The following is a 19,762-nucleotide window of genomic DNA, read 5'->3' on the forward strand; positions in this document are numbered from 1 at the left end:
TTGGTGCAACTCAAGGACGCTCTCTCTTGTCATTGTAGGAAGTTAATTTTGTTGACTGTATTATTGGTAATGTATCTTGGACATTTCAGTCACATGGCTTGAGTTGTGTTCCAAGTATTTATTAGGTAAAAACACTGTAAGAATATGAGGAAAAGGCCAATAATGGGCCGATAACAGGAGATTCTTTATTCCTCTGTGGGATTAAGTAATTCTCTGAACCAACAAACTACTTACTCTTAATATGTCAACTAAACTGCTTAAGGCCTATTAAGGTATTTTAAAGCCCACTATATCAAATTTGTCTTGTAGTTACTGAAGAAACTGAGACTCGAGAAACCATTTCTGAGAAAGCTGTTACAGAAGAGAAACGGTAAGGTTACTTTTCTAAGTAGACTGCTCCTATTGCAGTCATTGTGTTCTTGCATTCTGGTTTATGAGAGTTTCAGACATCAACTCACTTACCTGCACTGAAATATAATTTCAGCTATGTGGAGACAAAAGATGTTGTAATGGAAGATGTCTCTGCTGTAGCAGAGGAAGTATCGGGAGAACCCGTGCCTCCTTTCTTCATAAGAAAACCCATGGTGCATAAATTAATTGAAGGTGGGAGCATTATTTTTGAATGCCAAGTAGGGGGCAACCCAAAGCCACACGTGTACTGGAAAAAAGGCGGAGTTCCTCTAACGACTGGCTACAGGTACTTTGAATGCAATGCCCAAAATCCATCTTAACATAATTTTTATGCATATTTAATCGGCAATGTCAGAATTTTGATTCTCTCACGTATGCTGAGCCAAATAACACCCTGATTTCTGTGAAATAGATTATCTTCAATGTAAAATTTATAGGCTCATGTCTTATGTGTGACTTTAAAAATTAAATTGTTAAATTTTAAATATAAATATTCAAAAGACTATAGCATAATATATACTCATATGTTATAAACGAATCAGGAAGAGATTTTGTATTTGTTTTATTCTGTCTGTGCTGTTTGCATTCTCTTTATGTAAGTCTTGTCTATAGAAAGCAACATATTTTCTAGCTGAGAAAAAATATTACATTTTTAGCATTCTTGAAATGATCATGCTACGATGACCCATATTAGGACAAACTGTGTGAACCCAGAATATACCATTATATTGTGTCTGATAACTAGACCTCTGATATTTCAGTACCAGTGTTTGGATCCTATTTATTTAGTGACAACAAAAAGAAAGCTGACCAGTACTCTAGTTTCAGCATTGTTATTTTTCATATGCTCCTCTGTATGCTCATTTGTTCAGTGAGAATTGCCTGCAAATTTTCTCTCCTTGTGCCTTATACAAGTTAGGAGTGTGTCTAACTGTAAATAAAAGCAAATTAACTAAAAAGTCTGTGCAGAATTATAGAGAACTTTTTACTTTTATGTTTTTTATAGATACAAAGTGAGTTACAAAAAAGAAACAGGGGAATGCAAACTTGAAATTTCCATGACTTTTGCCGACGATGCCGGAGAATACACTATTGTTGTTCGTAATAATCTTGGAGAAGCTTCTGCAACGGTCTCCTTACTAGAAGAAGGTACATTTTAGATTAGGGAAATGGGAACAGTACTTCTTAAAATTATCTTCAAAATGTGGGAAAATATTTTAAATTGTACTGCAAATTCTTTTCAGCTTGGTTTATTCAGTTCAAGGAACATAAAGGGAGATCTGGTGGCTCTGTTTCTACAGGACAGAGCATCTGACATCAGGCCCTTGTAGAACTTTATTTTTTGCTAGAATGTGTAGCTGTAGGAACCTTCCTCTGTTGACATGCCATGTTCATGAAAAGATAAGACATTCAGAGGGGGATGTGGGAAAAGAAGGTTAATCAATTAATAGTTTGTTATCTTAAAGGAAAAGAAGCTAGTTTAATTTTTTATATGTCCTGTAAAAATGTAGGGGTGAAGAAATTGTAAAATAATCTCTGGAGGTGCTTCCACTTTGAAAACTAGGACACCTAAATAGTACAGGAAGACTTCTACCTGTTTATAAAATCCATCTTAATACATCAGTCTTTGCATTTTGTTGCTGTTTGTGTTTATTGACTAAATAGATAAAAAATCTGCTTGAATCACTAAATGCAGTAAAATAAGTTTGTACTTGTTTTCTCCATTCAATCCAGTGAAAACTAAAAAACGTATCAAAATTAATCTGTTCTCACTTCTTAGCTGATTACGAAGCCTACATAAAATCGCAACAAGAAATGATGTACCAAACTCAAATGACTGCATACGTACAGGAACCTAAAGTGGCTGAGGTAGCCCCTCCCATTTCCTATGGTGACTTTGAAAAAGAGTATGAGAAAGAACAAGCTCTAATTAGGAAGAAAATGGCAAAAGATACAGTTATGGTCAGAACTTTTGTAGAAGATGAGGTATGTCTATCCCTCCATACTAATTTTGGATACTGACATTTTACCATACAAATAATTTACTTGCAAGGTCATTATTTGACACAGAAAACTAATGGTCTTGCTTTTCTGTATAGGAATTCCATATTTCTTCTTTTGAAGAAAGACTTATCAAGGAAATTGAACTCAGAATTATTAAGACTACCTTACATGAACTTCTCATAGAAGATGGAGAGGAGATGATGGTTGATATTTCTGAATCTGAAGCTGTAGAAGCAGGATTCGATTTAAGGTTGAAGAATTACAGAACTTTTGAAGGGACAGGAGTTACCTTCCATTGTAAGACATCTGGATATCCATTGCCAAAGGTACTCCAAATCTGTATAACTTTTTATTTTTTGTAAATCATTTGATGCTCTACTTCAAAAAAATCCCTTAACATCTCATTGTCAGACATTTTACATTCTGCATGGGAAAGAGCAACTTTCAAAAGAAATCCAGTCTTCTGGTTTGATATCAAGTTGAATTTTCCTTTTGTCCATTAATAGAATAGAGTTAGGTTGATTAGCCAGTTCAGAGGTAGGTTGGATTTACCAATTAAGTTGGTCTTGATTCTGCGTACATCTGAGGTAGCCCAGATCAGTGGGGAACACAGTAGCATTCTAGGTTACTTTGCTCTTCATCAAAATGGGCTTTATATCTGTTTCTAGCTCCAAAATTGGTGTTTCAGGTTGCTCTGTAAACATCTTACAGTCGTCTCACATATTTAAAGTAAAAATGTTAATGTTTAACACATATATATGGGCTGTGATGCTTTTCAGCTGACAAATAGCAAGTTGTAATATCTTGTATGTACAAGTCATTACTGGGTCTTTGTCTTTAGGAAAGTTCACATAGCAGTCTACTGTTTCTTTCCGTGCAGGTGGCATGGTACAAGGATGGCAAACGTATAAGGCATGGAGAGCACTACCACATGGAACTTCTGCAAGATGGCAGTGCCACTCTGCGTTTACCCGTTGTTTTACCTGAAGATGAAGGAATTTATACTGTCTTTGCTAGTAATATGAAAGGAAATGCCATTTGCTCAGCAAAACTCTATGTTGAGCCAGTTGCACCTACAGCAACTCCAGGCTATATGCCAGGACCTGAAGTTATGAGAAGATATAGGTAGGTAAATAGTAATATAATTTTACGAGACTTCAATCTGCTGTGATAGTCCAAAAGCTCATTACATAGCAGTTAAGTAAGCTTAAGCTATTGGAATTTGTGTATCTCTAGAAAAGTTCTAAATGTGTTTTCATGACTCATACAGATGAGTGCTAACTTTTTGTCTGGTTTTCCCTTTTAATGAGCAAAGCAGTTCCCAGAGTACAATCATGAACATGCATTTCCAGCCACAGTATCAGATTTATAAGCTCAATAACCATATTTATTTGTTAAAGTACCCACGTTTTTGAAAAAAAATCTTCTGTACTTGGGAGTTTTAGCATGGTGTGCAAGTATCTTTTCCTGCCCTTGAAATAGCTGTATTTCTATGACAGAAAAAATGAAGCATTGCCATGTCCTGTGTTCAGTCTCCATACACATACACATCCATGCACAAATGTACACAGGATTGCACTAGCCTATTTTGATATGTGCACTATCCAAAACCCAAAAATTTCCATAGCCATAGGGTATCTTAACACTACTCAGCTCTACAAACTCCTGTAAAAAAAACCTAAAGAAAATTGACTATAAATAAAAATCAATTTTTCCAAATTTCTCAGACAGATAAATTGGCCAAACTCTTCAAAATAAATTATGACAAAGGCAAAGAAATTTGTTCTTCATGTCAGTCCCCTGCTATATGACATTGCCATACACATCTGTCTTATCTTTTCCTTCCAGGTCTATCTCTCCACGGTCTCCAAGCCGATCTCCTGCCCGCAGTTCCCCTTCTCGTTCTCCTGCCCGGAGATTAGAAGAAACTGATGAAGGGCAACTAGAGAGGCTATACAAGCCAGTTTTTGTGCTGAAACCAACATCATTTAAATGTTCACAGGGGCAGACAGCAAGATTTGACTTAAAAGTTGTTGGCAGACCTATGCCAGAGACATACTGGTTCCATAATGGTACATCAGCCTCATTTTCATCAACAAACAAACTTTTAAAAAATCTTTTTTATCTCATTGAGACTGTTTTGATTACAACTGTTTTCTTTTCACGTGTATCTGCAGGTCAACAAGTGATTAATGACTACACTCATAAAATAGTGATCAAAGAAGATGGCACCCAGTCATTGATCATTGTTCCTGCAATGCCTGAAGACTCTGGAGAATGGGCTGTCATTGCTCAGAACAGGGCAGGCAAAGCTTCAGTCTCAATGACACTGACAGTAGAAGGTAGCTTCTGTGCATGTTATTTTTAGCAGTCTGATGAATGTTTCTTATTTAAAACAATGTCTGTGTCATTTCCTCTTGTGATAACTTACATTTGCTCTTTCAGCTAAGGAAGACCTTGTCAGACCACACTTTGTGGAAAGGTTGAGAAATGTCAGTGTGAAGGAAGGCTCTAGACTGGAGATGGCAGTGAAAGCTACTGGTAACCCTAATCCTGACATTGTATGGCTCAAGAACAGTGACATCATTGTGCCTCATAAATACCCCAAAATACAGTAAGGAGTTTTATTATATTTATAAACATTTTGCATATTATATACATTTAAGTTTTATTTTATTTTATTTAAAATACTTTATAGAAGTTAAGTAGTAAATAACCACCATCCTGCAAAATGTTTCCTGCAGTTTCACAGATTCACTAGGGACTTATGCATTGCAGCAAGGATTACAGATATGAAATACCTTGTAGGATCCATTCCATTTTTTTTCAGCCTCTGTTCTCATACAGTTTCTATTCTGCAAAGCCATCACAGACATTTAGTGAACTTTTTTCTGTCTCTGGTTTTAAAGACCTCTGCAAGTAAAACTGACACACAATTTAGGACTGGTTTTATTATTCTTCTCTGTTTGATTCTTAGGCACTGCACTCCCAAACATGAATAAACATAAACAAAATGTCTATTACTCTATTACCTCCAAAGATTTGCCTTTGGAGGCTTTGAACTGATTTGGAAGAAGGGCAAAAATGAATGACAAATGAGAAAAACGTTAAATTTTTTTCCCCAATATTTCAGGATTGAGGGAACCAAAGGGGCAGCTGCCCTTAAGATTGAATCTACTGCCAGGCAAGATGCTGCATGGTATACTGCTACTGCTATCAATAAAGCTGGGCGAGACACTACCCGCTGCAAAGTAAATGTTGAAGTTGAACACACAGAACCTGAACCAGAAAGGAAATTAATAATTCCAAAAGGAACTTACAAAGCCAAGGAGATTGCAGCACCAGAGTTAGAACCTCTCCATCTGCGTTATGGTCAAGAGCAATGGGAGGAAGGAGATCTCTATGACAAAGAAAAGCAACAGAAACCATTTTTTAAGAAGAAGCTCACATCTTTAAGGCTCAAACAATTTGGACCAGCACACTTTGAATGCAGGCTTACACCAATTGGTGACCCAACCATGGTGGTGGAGTGGTTGCATGATGGCAAACCCTTGGAAGCAGCTAACAGACTCCGCATGATCAATGAGTTTGGGTACTGTAGCCTGGACTATGGTGTAGCCTATTCCAGAGACAGTGGAGTGATTACTTGCAGAGCAACTAACAAATATGGAACAGATCATACATCTGCTACTCTGATTGTGAAGGATGAGAAAAGTCTTGTGGAAGAATCCCAGTTGCCAGAAGGCAGAAGGGGGCTCCAGCGAATTGAAGAGTTAGAAAGAATGGCCCATGAGGGTGCTCTACCTGCTGTTGCGCTGGACCAAAAGGAAAAACAAAAACCAGAAATCGTTTTGGTTCCTGAACCTGCGAGAGTCCTTGAAGGTGAAACAGCACGATTCCGCTGCCGTGTGACTGGCTATCCTATGCCCAAGGTCAACTGGTACCTCAATGGACAGCTTATCCGTAAAAGCAAAAGGTTTAGACTCCGTTATGATGGAATCTACTACCTGGATATTGTGGACTGCAAATCATATGACACAGGAGAGGTGAGAGTCACTGCAGAGAATCCAGAAGGCTTTATTGAACATAAGGTGAAACTTGAGATCCAGCAGAGGGAAGACTTCAGATCTGTTCTTCGTCGTGCCCCTGAACCCAAACATGAGCCTGTAGTTACAGAACCTGGGAAACTTCTCTTTGAGGTACAGAAGGTAGACAAACCTGCAGAAGCCACAACCAAAGAAGTGGTGAAGCTGAAAAGGGCTGAAAGGATCACTCATGAAAAGCTTTCAGAGGAATCTGAAGAGCTGCGTAGCAAATTCAAGCGCAGGACAGAAGAAGGCTACTATGAAGCCATTACGGCTGTGGAGCTTAAATCTCGCAAAAAAGATGAATCATATGAAGAAATGTTAAAAAAGACAAAAGAAGAACTTCTTCACTGGACCAAAGAGATCCCAGAGGAAGAGAAGAAAGCACTTCCTCCAGAAGGTAAAATCACCATTCCAACATTCAAACCAGAGAAGGTGGAGCTTAGTCCAAGCATGGAGGCTCCCAAGATACTTGAACGAATTCAAAGCCAGACTGTAGCCCAAGGAACAGACGTACACTTCCGTGTGAGAGTGGTGGGAAAACCTGATCCTGAATGCCAGTGGTTCAAAAATGGTGTTCAGATTGAAAGGACTGATCGTGTGTACTGGTACTGGCCTGAAGATAATGTTTGTGAATTAGTTATCAGAGATGTGACTTCTGATGATTCTGCCAGCATCATGGTGAAAGCAGTCAATATAGCTGGTGAAACTTCTAGCCATGCTTTCCTGTTAGTACAAGGTAATTTCAATTCTTTTACTTATCCTACTGCTCATCATAGTGAGTTCAATCTGTTTGGTCATCGCACTGTTGATTGTTTTATATTGTTTTGCAGCCAAGCAGTTAATCAACTTCACCCAGAAATTACAAGATGTTGTTGCTAAAGCAAGAGACTCCATGGCAACATTTGAATGTGAAACATCAGAGCCCTTTGTCAAAGTGAAATGGTTTAAGGATGGAATTGAGATTCATTCTGGAGACAAGTACAGGATGCACTCAGACAGAAAGGCTCACTTTCTTTCTGTATTAACAATTGATATGTCTGATGCTGATGACTACAGCTGTGTACTGGTTGAAGATGAATCCATAAAAACCACTGCAAAGCTTACTGTTGAAGGTAAGAAGCATACAGCTCAGTACCATGCCATACTGTTAAAGCATCAGCTTCATAAAGAAATAAAATTATTTAAACAGGCATCTAACACCCAAGAAATTTCTAGCTGCTTTCATACTTTTGGAATTCAGTATGAAAGTTTAGAGATGTATTTGTGTAAAATGGTTACACTCAACATGCACATACACATATATATGTGTGTGTGTGTGTATTTATTTATTTATTCCCTTAGGCTCATTTATTAACAATTTTTTTCTTCAGGAGTATCTAATCAAGCTGATTCACAAGTGTAATTATTTGCCTTTAGGTGCTGCAGTTGAGTTTATTAAAGAACTTGAGGATGTTGAAGTGCCAGAATCCTTCTCAGGTGAACTTGAATGTGAGGTTTTCCCAGAAGATGTGGAGGGGAAATGGTATCATGGTGATGTTGAACTCACTTCTAGTCTTAAATATGTGATTGCATCCCGCCGTGGTCGCCAGACCCTCACAATTAAAGATGTTAATAAAGATGATCAAGGAGAGTATAGTTATGTTGTTGATGGAAAAAGGACTCAATGCAAACTGAAGATGAAGCGTAAGCATTTCTTATATTCTCTATATGCTATAGATTTCCTATATTATAGCATGCATTACAGCTATATCATTGTATCCCATAATGCTTTAATGTTCAATATTCTGCCACTTATAAGTTATTAATTAACTTCATTTAATTCCACAGCTCGTCCCATGGCAATTCTTCAAGGACTTACTGATCAAAAAGTCTGTGAGGGAGATATAGTGCAACTTGAAGTCAAAGTCTCCCTAGAAAATGCAGAAGGTGTCTGGATGAAAGATGGCCAAGAAATTCAATCAAGTGACCGTATTCACATTGTGCTAGATAAACAATCACATATGCTGCTCATAGAAGATGCCACAAAGGAAGATAGTGGAACTTACTCTTTCAGTGTTCCTGATCTTGAGCTGTCAACCACTGGACAGATCACAGTGTACAGTAAGTCACTATGATGATCTTGAAGGTGTGTTTGATTTTTGCCTCCTTTAGGCTTACTTTTTAAAGGCATAGTTTTTCTCACAATAAATATTTTTTTAACTTGGCAGGTGTGGAAATAGTGGTGCCTCTAAAAGATCTTCATGTGATTGAAGGAACGAGAGCCATCCTTGAATGCAAAGTTTCAGCACCTGATGTGTCCTCCTCAAAATGGTACCTAAATGATAATCAAATAAAGCCTGATGAACGTGTGCAAGCTGTATGTAAAGGTGCTAAACAGAGGCTAGTGCTCACCAGAACCCATGCATCAGATGCAGGACACTATAAGCTAATGGTTGGCAAAGTGGAAACAAGCTGCAATGTCACAGTTGAAGGTTGGTGCCTTTATGATACACAGTTCTTTGAGAAATAATTTCTTTGTGAAATAATTTCTTTGAAAACAAAACTAGTGCAAACAACTAATAAATTTATAATTTATTCTTTTATAGAAATTGAGATCATTAGAGGTCTTCATGACATTACCTGCACTGAAACACAAAATGTGTCCTTTGAGGTCGAGCTCTCCCATTCAGGGATTGATGTAATTTGGCATTTCAAAGGGCAACCCATACAGGCTGGTCCTAAATATAAAATTGAAGCACATGGCAAAATATATAAACTGACAGTGGTGAAGATGATGAAAGATGATGAAGGAGAATATGTCTTTTATGCTGGAGAGAAGAAAACATCTGGGAAGCTTATAGTAGCAGGTTAGTAGGGTTAAGGTCCAAGGTTTTTATTTCACTGTGATTCAGAAAGTATCCAATGGATATGTAGCAATTGTACTGTTCCAGTGAGAGTTTGTCTTTAATTTATCCCCTTTTTATGTTCTCCTAGCCTTTCCCCTTATCTTTTGTGATTAGTATAATTTGAAGTCTCAAATCTTCGAAGTGTTAATATATTTTGCTAGATCAGAACCACAGTATGAAACTGTATTATGCTTTTGGTGTAATTAATTTTAAAAAGAGGTGGATTTGTCCTCTTTGTTCTCAGTATACCTGTGCTTATGATAAAAGAGAACAACTAGGAGCGAAATAAGAAACGTATTTTTGTAATGTTCAGGTCATAGTCTATTCCTAATTTTTCACAGAGCTCAGAATTACTATGGGCTTGCTGTAAATTAGGGCAAAGAATTCCAGCATCTGCTTTTTGTTTCTGTATGGGGGAAAGCTGAACAGCAGCACAACACAAGAACATGCTTTTTCTTCCCAACAGGCGGTGCCATTTCAAAGCCTCTCAGTGACCTGACTGTGGCCGAGTCCCAGAGAGCTGTTTTTGAATGTGAGGTGGCAAATCCTGAATCAGAGGGCCAGTGGCTTCAAAATGGTAGATCATTAGCTACGACAGACCAGTACCGTGCTGAATCTGATGGTGTAAAGAGAAGGCTTGTTATCCCTGTGACAAAAATGGAGGATATGGGTGAATACAGCTATGAAATAGCAAGCTCAAAGACATCTGCCAAACTGAAGGTTGAAGGTCAGTATTTTCTATAACTAACTGATGTCCTTAAAACTTATTCCAGCATCACTCACTATATCTTGGACCAGGCCTTAAGACACAAGCAAAATGAAATAAATCAAATAAAAAACCCCGAACAAACAAAACCCTGAGCCTATACAACAACAACAAGAAAAACTAAGCAAACAAATCCCCAACCAACCAACAAAGCACACAAATAAAACCCCAGATGACCCAGAAATCAAACATTTCTTATGTATGCTAATAGTCAAGCTTCCTTGCTGTGTTCCCAGCACACCATTTTGCTGGAAACTATATAAAGTACTATATGCATAAAATTAAGCACCACTATTCAGTTTCATTAAGATTATTGCATTTATTATAGGCTTTAATTTTGATCTGTTTTGTCAAGTACTTTTTCTATTTTCTCCCCCTTTTTCCTAGCTGTTAAGATAAAGAAAACACTAAAGAACTTGACTGTGACAGAATCACAGGAGGCAGTTTTCAGTGTCGAGCTGACCCACCCTGATGTGAAAGGAGCTCTATGGATTAAAAATGGTGTTGAACTTGAATCAAGTGACAAATACGAAATTACAGTGAAAGGAACTGTTCACACACTGAGAATCAAACACTGTGTTGTCACCGATGAGTCTGTTTACAGCTTTAAACTTGGAAAAATAGGAGCAAATGCCAGACTTCATGTGGAAAGTAAGTCATTCTGGTTGGAATATTTGCTGTAATCTATATCTTGAAATTCAAATCATACACAGTGCTGAATATTGCTAACTTTTTTTTTTCCTCAAGCTGTCAAGATCATCAAAAAACCAAAGGATGTGACTGCTTTGGAAAACGCTGTTGTCTCATTTGAACTGAGTGTTTCCCATGATACTGTACCAGTCCGGTGGTTCCATAAAAATATTGAGCTTAAACAAAGTGATAAATACAAGATGATCTCTCAAAGGAAAGTTCACAAGCTTATGCTGCATAACATATCTCCTGATGATGCTGGAGAATACACAGCTCTTGTTGGGCAAATTGAGTGCAAAGCGAAACTGTTTGTGGAAAGTAAGTACTGATAGTTTGTAAGAAAGTAGTTCCAGGAATTGTTACACCAACACTGAGCAACTTGACCTGACACTTCATAGTCTGTTAGCCGTGGCTTTTTTTCAGTCTTCCAAACATACTAGAATGTGCACTACAACATACTAACTTTTAGAAAATTGTCCCTTGTCTTTTTTTCCCTCCTTTTAGGCATACACATCACAAAGACCATGAAAAATATTGAGATCCCCGAGACCAAAACTGCCTCTTTTGAATGTGAAGTTTCTCATTTCAATGTGCCTGCCGTCTGGTTGAAAAATGGTGTGGAGATTGAAATGAGTGAAAAGTTCAAAATAGTTGTCCAAGGGAAACTCCATCAGCTCAATATCATGAACACAAGCAGTGAAGATTCTGCAGAATACACATTTGTCTGTGGAAATGACAGAGTCAGCGCAACCCTGACTGTAAAACGTATGTAAAAATTAAATTAAATTAAACAGAATATTTTACAATTACCAGTAACATGATTGTGTTAACACATGGACTTAATGAAATTCTGACAAAACCCTCAGACTGTAGAGGTGTTTATGAATAACATTAAATAGCCTCAACAGCATTCTTTAAAGAGACTTAGAAGTGGTGAAATAGAATGTCAGGTCCTGTGTTCTTCCCTTTAGGCCAGCATGCCTAAATGCCACGTCACTGTGGGAGACTGAATTTGGATTCCTATGTCATTCAGTAGTTGTGAGATATTTAATTGTAATATTGATAATACTGATTCTGAACACAAAATGTACCTTTTAATATTTCCACAATTGTCTTAAAGAAGTTGAAACATCTCTAATCTGTTTAACATACATTTAAAATAAAATAAAACAGACTGGAAAAAAGCAAACCATATCCATTCCTTTCCTTTTAGCCATCCTAATTACCTCCATGCTAAAAGACATCAATGCGGAAGAGAAAGATACAATAACATTTGAAGTTACTGTTAATTATGAAGGCATCTCATATAAATGGCTAAAGAATGGTGTAGAAATAAAATCAACTGATAAATGCCAGATACGAACCAAGAAGCTTACACACTCCCTCTCCATAAGGAATGTGCATTTTGGTGATGCAGCAGAATATACTTTTGTTGCTGGACAAGCAGCTTCATCAGCCACTTTATATGTGGAAGGTATTTGCTCTCTTGATTTGTATATTTAGTGATTTTTAGCGACTCAAATAACATCACAGCACTCATTCTAATTTTTTTCTGACCTAGCTCGTCACATTGAGTTTAGGAAGCATATTAAAGACATCAAAGTGGTGGAGAAGAAGAGGGCTATTTTTGAATGTGAAGTTTCAGAGCCTGACATTCAGGTCCAGTGGATGAAGGATGGGCAAGAACTCCAGATTGGTGACAGGTAAATTATTGCTTCTACACCATATTAACTTTTGGTGTGCATTTCCCCCCAGGAAATATCTAGCTCACTTTCTTTTCTGATGTGCTCAGGATGAAAATTCAGAGAGAGAAATATGTCCATCGTCTCATCATTGCTTCTACAAAGATGTCTGATGCTGGTCAGTACACTGTAGTAGCAGGTGGAAACACATCCAGTGCCAGTTTGATAGTGGAAGGTCGTGACATTCGTATCAGAAGTGCCCAAAAAGATATTCAGGTAAGGCCTATACAGATGAATAAATATTTCATAGCTTTGTCACTCAAAGAATAATGTAAGGGAAGAGTGACAGTATCTAACCAGCAAGAGCCACATCACAAAAATCTGTAATCATAAGGTCAGAACCTTCATCTAAGAAACTGGGAAGTGAGACCAGAGGAAAAACCAACACTATTTATTCTACATTTTCAAAGGTCATTGAGAGACAAAGAGCAGAAATTGAATTTGAAGTCAATGAAGATGACGTTGAACCACAGTGGTACAAGGATGGTATTGAGATCAACTTCCAATATGAGGAAAGATACAAGTATGTGGTGGAAAGGAGAGTTCATCGAATGAGCATCTTTGAAACCACTTACTCTGACGCTGGGGAATATACTTTTGTTGCAGGACGGAATAGGAGTTCTGTTATTCTTTATGTGAATGGTATGTGGCCCCACAACCATTGTTTTGACTGTATTTATTACTCAGGAGTTTCCTGATTTTTATATGGCTTCTCTGGAATTCTAATTATTGAAAGAAAAAAAAAAATCAAAGCGATCATTTGGAGCACTACCAAATTCTTCATATACACAGATGTTTATTGCCCTGCTGAACCACCTGCTAGTGGATGAAAATACCATAGCAGTTCTTTTCCCATGGTATTTACCTAGACCACAAAATTCTTGGCTTGAAGTAAAACTACTTTGTTCATATGGACAGATATGCCTTTCCAGAGTGATCAACCAAATAATTCTTGGACACATTTTGTCAGAAACACTTGCACACTTACATGGCTAATTATGTTAAGGCACTTGCTGCTAAATCATTCCCCCTGTATCAAGGAAAAGGGCAGATTTTCATGGACACAAAAGATTAGGAATAATAAGGTGGTTTGTTTTGTTTGTTTAATTCTTTGCAAATAGTTTTCAGTCACTAATAATATCAATAATGAGACTTCTCTCTCTTTCCTTCTTTCTCCTATCTCTCTTTGCCACCTCGCTTCCCCCCAATTTTCAGCTCCAGAGCCACCACAGATTGTTCGGGAGCTAGAGCCAACTACTGTGGAGTCTGGCAAACCTGCCCGCTTTTGTGCTATTGTATCAGGCAAACCCCAGCCCAAAATTTCCTGGTACAAAGATGATCAACAGCTTTCTCCGGGTTTCAAGTGCAAATTTCTTCATGACGCACAAGAATATACTCTATTGCTGATTGAAACTTTCCCTGAAGATGAAGCGGTGTACACGTGTGAAGCAAAAAATGACTACGGAGTAGCTACAACTTCAGCTTCACTTTCAGTCGAAAGTGAGTTTCCCATGCTCATAAATTTCATTTGTGAAACAAAATTTTCATTCTTCATCTTTAAAAATCACCTTTTAAATCATTTTCTTTAGTCCCAGAAGTTGTGTCTCCGGAGCTAGAAATGCCAGTGTATCCACCTGCAGTCATAATACCGCTTCGTGATACTGTTACATCTGAGGGACATTCTGCTTGTTTTCAGTGCAGAGTTACTGGAACAGGTGGGTCTCATGAAATCCTGTGCATCTTTCCATCTCTCAGAATTTTTTATCTTGAACTCAGAAGAAAATTCAGCAATACGTGTGCTCAGATCAGTCTTCCTGTAGCAGTAGAGATATTTGATACACACACGTAGCCAGGTGTTACTGACGAGTTTCGGTTAAGCACATCAAAGGCTGCATCAAGCATGGAAGTTTTAAACTGTCATAAACATATTAAGTGTTTCTAAAAATATCTGTTTCTTTTAATTTATCTTTGGAAACTTCTCAGCGTTTTAAATTCCTAACTGAAGTTGGAAAACTCTGTCAGTGAGTAAAAATGTAGAGTTTCACACGAGAATATCAGTATTTTCAATACTGAAAATTGTGTCAAATGAACATGACAGAATTTCTGAAGACACACACCGCCATGTTCTTAACTACACTAACTGCCTGACACTGTGACTCAATCTTTCTCCTACTATTTCTAAGTATCATTCTGCAAACACTAAACTGTGGTTCCTTTCTTTATCCTGGCATAAAAAGTTGTCTAATTGTCCTTTTAAGTGTAGATTTTACATAAATAAGTTTTTCTTATTTAGAGGCATAGAATGTCACTGTGCAATTAAAATATCTTTTTCTTTAACACAAAGTCAAATAAAGATACTTTTCTTAACTTAGCAAAAGGCCTTGAGTATGACTACTAATAAAATATTCACATAGTAAACTGCAGAGTAAGATCTAGTTCACCACCTGAAGAATTTAAAATTATTTTAAGGTAAACAAAACTCCAAATTAAAAAAAAATACTGAGTAACATCTCTATAAAAATTAATATAAATTGGTTATACAATATATGGAAATATATATAATTAGCATTACCATCCCTTGAATTAAAGCTCCAGTTTTGGGTTTTTAAAAACAACAACAAAAAGCTTTACAGCAAATCTGATTCTGTTTTAGAAGTGCTGCTAAAACTCAGAAAATATGTGATGGAAATACTGGCCCACCCTTTGTGCAATGCATGCTAGTGTAATTTTTTTTTTTTAAATCGAACTGTATCTATGCGAATGTGGAAGCTGCATTTACGGCACAAAATAAAAGGATCCCTTCATCTAGATCACCCATCGTAGAATCATTTAGGTGGGAAAAGACCTCAAAGATCATCAGGTCCAAGTGTTAACCCCAAACCAAAAAATCCAGAAATAAACCATATCCTTAATTGCCACATCTAAATTGCTTTTAAATATCTCCAGCGACGGTGGCTCTACCACTTCACTGGGCAGCCTGTTCCAATGCTTGACAGCCCTTGCAATGAAGAACTCTTTCCTGCTGAAAATTTCCTTTACTGAATACTCTCTCCAAAAGGATTTGCATACCTCTCACTCTTGTTATAAAATCGTTTTATATTAGGTTAGGTAACACATGGTTGTGAATACAGTTATTTAATGGTATTCATTGTGCAACTGGATATTGAACACTCTTCTGATAATAGTAATAACACACGATTTGAGTAATAACATATGATTCATGATGCAGTATAGTGACAGGTGGAGAGAAAAATCTAAAGTCTGCTTCAATTCTCTCCTAAGTCTACAAGAATCTATATAAGTAATACAACATTTTATATAGGAATATATAAGTCTTTCTTGGGAAATATGACAAGTAATATTTGCAACAAAAAGAGGGAAGGTGCTGTACTTAGCAGGAGAATGTTCTGTTTTAATTTCTTAACCTGACTAGCTCAAGCTCAGTATTTTGTAGCCTGTTTAATCATGCAACTGTCACAAAATCACTTAAAAAAAAGATACTTCCTCTGATTTTAGTAGTGCCAAAATATTTTTAAATTTTTACACTAAGAGTTAAGGAAGAATGATTTTTACTCAATAATATATCAGCATCAGAATCTGTTTTCCCATACAAATTTTTCCAGTGCACAAATCAAAAACAAAAGCAACAAGTAGGTCACTTTCCACTCATCATACTTTACCAGTATAATACAAGGCACATTTAAATTTAGATGTTTAAGATTTGTGAAAGATATAAAAATAGTGTTTGCTTGCTAATATAATATCACAACTTACACCTTTTTTATTCTTTCTTTATTTTGCCTGAGCAGATCTGAAAGTGTCTTGGTACAGCAAAGAGAAGGAGATCAAACCATCACGTTTTTTTAGAATGACTCAATTTGAAGACAATTACCAGCTGGAGATTGCTGAAGCTTACCCAGAGGATGAAGGAGTCTATACCTTTGTGGCGAGTAATTCTGTAGGGCAAGTGACCAGCACTGCTACCCTGAAGTTAGAAGGTACACTGTGCCATTAAAGAAGTTGTCTCGTTCCAATAATCATCTTAATATACACTGACACTTAATATGTGAGTTATTGTCTGTCATGTTGTCTTTTAACTCAGTTAATTGCCATTTACAATGTCCACAGCAAACATTTATGTCTCCAAAATATACGTCTTAAACAGAAAAATATATTTCAATACTTTTTCATGTTCCATGCCCCCTTTTCACTTACTCCAGTCTTAGAATTTGTCACGCACCAAAGATGGTAAATACCTTCTTTCTAATGAACTTTTTTGGTTGCACATTCTTTGATTTGCCTTGTGAAGACAATCTAGTGGGAGTTTTTGTATAAAATAAATTACTTTGCAAGTTTTGAGAAACATCTCAAACAGAGGTATGTAACAGGAAAACTGGGAAACTGAAAAGAAATACTTTACATTCACATGAATTGATAAAACATTGATCAACGTTTTAGAGCAGAAATACTGTTTGGAGAATTTGCTGTTCTACATTGTCCTTGATATTATTTAATGATAAATATTTTGTTTTCTTTTTGCAATAGATTTTATAAATGATGAATAAAAATAATTCATGCTGTTAAGTTGCAAGTTAGCAAAAAAAAATCTTGAATGAGAGAGAATATTCATTGTAGTGTAGGGTAAGAAATTAAAAGTTGGCATGCTTCTTTTCAGGATTTAAAAAGGTTGAAGAAGTTACATCAGAGTTCCCTTGGCATGTTTCTTCATCTGTTTCACTTAAGGAGGAATCTGTTGGCCAAAAGCCCACCTTTATCCAGCCTATTTCAAGCTGCAGGGTATGCAGCGGGGAATCAGTCAGATTTCAAGCTAGAGTCTCTGGCAGGCCCAAACCAAAAATCCAGTGGTTTCATAACCAACAACTCATGTTGCCAAAAAAAGACTTAGTTTTCCACTTTGATGAGTCTACAGGCACAGCTATACTGATAATAGTAGATGCTTTCTTAGAGCATGCTGGCCAATACTCTTGCAAGGCAAGAAATAGTGCTGGAGAAACAACCTGTACAGCTACACTTACAGTGACTGCAGAAGGTAAAGCCCCACTTTTACTTCAAAGGGATTCAATTTGTTGTATACCACACTTCTATGCTGTTACTAATTTTTCCCTTGTTTCACACCTTTTCTTTCCCACCTAACTTTAATAGTACCCTCAGTAACCCAGCCACTCTCATTTCTTGTCTTTAAGCTGTAACATTTGGAAACTTTCAAGCTTGTATCTCAATATAGGTCAAAGAATAGAAATGCTTAAATGAAGGCATTCAGGATTTTAAAACAAGCGATTTAGTCATCTTTATAGCTGTGACTGAGGTATTTTGCACTATTCTGTAGGGAACAACAAAAAAAAAAAAAGAAAAGAAAATACCTCCTTTAAATGTGCCATCAGTTTCCAATACCAAAATGGACCACTTTAGTGAAAGAAGACACAAACACCAACTGAGTATCAACTGCATGACTAGCTTAGGCATCACTTGTCATTCCTACATGTGAATAGATAACTTCTCTGTCAGCAGAGTAGTACATCTGGCATGCTGTGTTTTCAAATGAAGATCATTCATTTTCATCCTCCATACTGTTTGATTTTGTTCGGAGTATGGCCCAGTAAAGTTCTTTAGATACTAATGTTGTTGTTTTTGTTACTTGATTACACAGTGCAAGCCCTAGATAGGCAAAGTTCTGGGAAAGATGTAAAAGAGTCTATCCGGTCACAGGCTATATCAGAACTTCATGTCTCTCCTCTCACAAAGAAGAACATTGAAACTTATCAAAAAGAATTTAAGTCATTGCAACAACCATCACGGGAATTACACGTACAGGTTTTTGAAAGTGTATCAGAAAGTTTGACCATGAAGGCTACATCAATTGAAGAAATTAAAGCTGTGCACACATCAGTCCTTTCTCAAACATCTCAGAGCACCAAAATCTCTATGATGACCTCTCAGGAAAAGAAAGATGTCCCTCCAAAGATTCTCTTGCAGCTCAGAGACCTAACTGTGAAATGTGGTGACACCGCTCAGTTCATATGTGCCTTAGAAAATGAATTCAATGAGTTTCTTTGGGCACATGAAGGTGAAAAGATAGAATTGTCTGAAAATGTGAAGATATCACAAAACGGAAATGTTCTTCTGCTCACAATCCTAAATGCCCAGCTGACAGATCAAGGACTGTACAGTTGTACTGTGTATAATGACTGTGGAGGGACAACAACTTCTGCAATACTAACAGTCAAAGGTGGTTATCTGACTTTTAACATTATCACTTACTTTTTGCAGCTTCATTATAACTGCCTCATATTAGCAGTCATATACCTCACTCATATTACCTTGATTATCAGTATTTAATTGAGAAAGCTCTAGTAATAATGCTCTGGGGTTTTTCCTCCACATTCACAGCTCTATTCATAAGTGACATGTACAGTACCGGGAAGTTGGTACCGTAATTTTTTGCCTCTTCCCATAAAATCAGATGTCCCAGGCTTTTTATTCCTCATATCCTTTGTGACATGCAGTGAGATATCAAGCAAAACAGGCTTGTAGGAATTTTTATATTTTGTTAGTTCCTGAAGCAGGAGTTTAAGGAAGAAAAGAATTCAGATTCAATTCTGAATTAGATACCAGGTCATTTCAAACTCCAGCATGTTTCCAACAAATCCAAAATTCCAATTCCAAAGTTAGCAATATAAGTTAATGTACTTGAAAGGATTAATGGGTGCAAGTATTGTATTACTACAAAAATGAACTGTCTTCTACCCTTCACTCTTCCTAATATATAAGTATTTACTTTTTGCTTAAACCCCTTTACCTCTTCCTGACAGCCATGTATTAAAATGTTAGTAGGGTTACCACTAGTGAAGAACCAAAAATATATTATCACCACAGGTGATAGTATTTTTGATGAGTTCAAAGGAATCAAGACCAGAAAACTAAGATGCATGATGAGAAAGGCATTGATCCTGTTGATTTGGCTCTTAATTATTGAAATTTCTTTCTTCACTATAGAGCTGTCAAAAGCACTTTGCATAATCTTCTGCTGCTACTTTCCAAATCAAGGCTCTAAATTAGAAGCAAAGATGTGGGTTTTTTAGTAATTGTGGATCAAGACTTGGTGCCATGAAAGACCCACAGGCTTTACTGGTACTTAGAATTAGCCTAACAGAAATA

The 19,762-nt window shown here is 36.9% G+C and overlaps 1 protein-coding gene across 1 annotated transcript in view; it reads left to right on the plus strand.

The window, feature by feature from the left end:
- The window catches only part of TTN (titin), a 237,732-nt gene that overhangs the window by 16,819 nt on the left and 201,151 nt on the right, over window positions 1-19,762 (plus strand). The window contains exons 17-42 of the mRNA XM_062498574.1: window positions 310-370; window positions 485-697; window positions 1,418-1,560; window positions 2,192-2,397; window positions 2,511-2,741; window positions 3,296-3,540; window positions 4,264-4,487; window positions 4,593-4,757; window positions 4,861-5,029; window positions 5,549-7,239; window positions 7,334-7,615; window positions 7,920-8,186; window positions 8,331-8,603; window positions 8,711-8,974; window positions 9,089-9,349; window positions 9,855-10,115; window positions 10,542-10,805; window positions 10,902-11,162; window positions 11,349-11,609; window positions 12,058-12,318; window positions 12,406-12,547; window positions 12,637-12,802; window positions 12,997-13,228; window positions 13,802-14,086; window positions 14,176-14,301; window positions 16,396-16,584. Coding sequence (XP_062354558.1) covers window positions 310-370; window positions 485-697; window positions 1,418-1,560; window positions 2,192-2,397; window positions 2,511-2,741; window positions 3,296-3,540; window positions 4,264-4,487; window positions 4,593-4,757; window positions 4,861-5,029; window positions 5,549-7,239; window positions 7,334-7,615; window positions 7,920-8,186; window positions 8,331-8,603; window positions 8,711-8,974; window positions 9,089-9,349; window positions 9,855-10,115; window positions 10,542-10,805; window positions 10,902-11,162; window positions 11,349-11,609; window positions 12,058-12,318; window positions 12,406-12,547; window positions 12,637-12,802; window positions 12,997-13,228; window positions 13,802-14,086; window positions 14,176-14,301; window positions 16,396-16,584 — 7,143 coding nt within the window. The remainder of the gene's footprint in view (window positions 1-309; window positions 371-484; window positions 698-1,417; window positions 1,561-2,191; window positions 2,398-2,510; window positions 2,742-3,295; window positions 3,541-4,263; window positions 4,488-4,592; window positions 4,758-4,860; window positions 5,030-5,548; window positions 7,240-7,333; window positions 7,616-7,919; window positions 8,187-8,330; window positions 8,604-8,710; window positions 8,975-9,088; window positions 9,350-9,854; window positions 10,116-10,541; window positions 10,806-10,901; window positions 11,163-11,348; window positions 11,610-12,057; window positions 12,319-12,405; window positions 12,548-12,636; window positions 12,803-12,996; window positions 13,229-13,801; window positions 14,087-14,175; window positions 14,302-16,395; window positions 16,585-19,762) is intronic.

Source organism: Cinclus cinclus, chromosome 9 (genome assembly GCF_963662255.1).
Source record: "Cinclus cinclus chromosome 9, bCinCin1.1, whole genome shotgun sequence".
Lineage (NCBI taxonomy): Eukaryota > Metazoa > Chordata > Aves > Passeriformes > Cinclidae > Cinclus > Cinclus cinclus.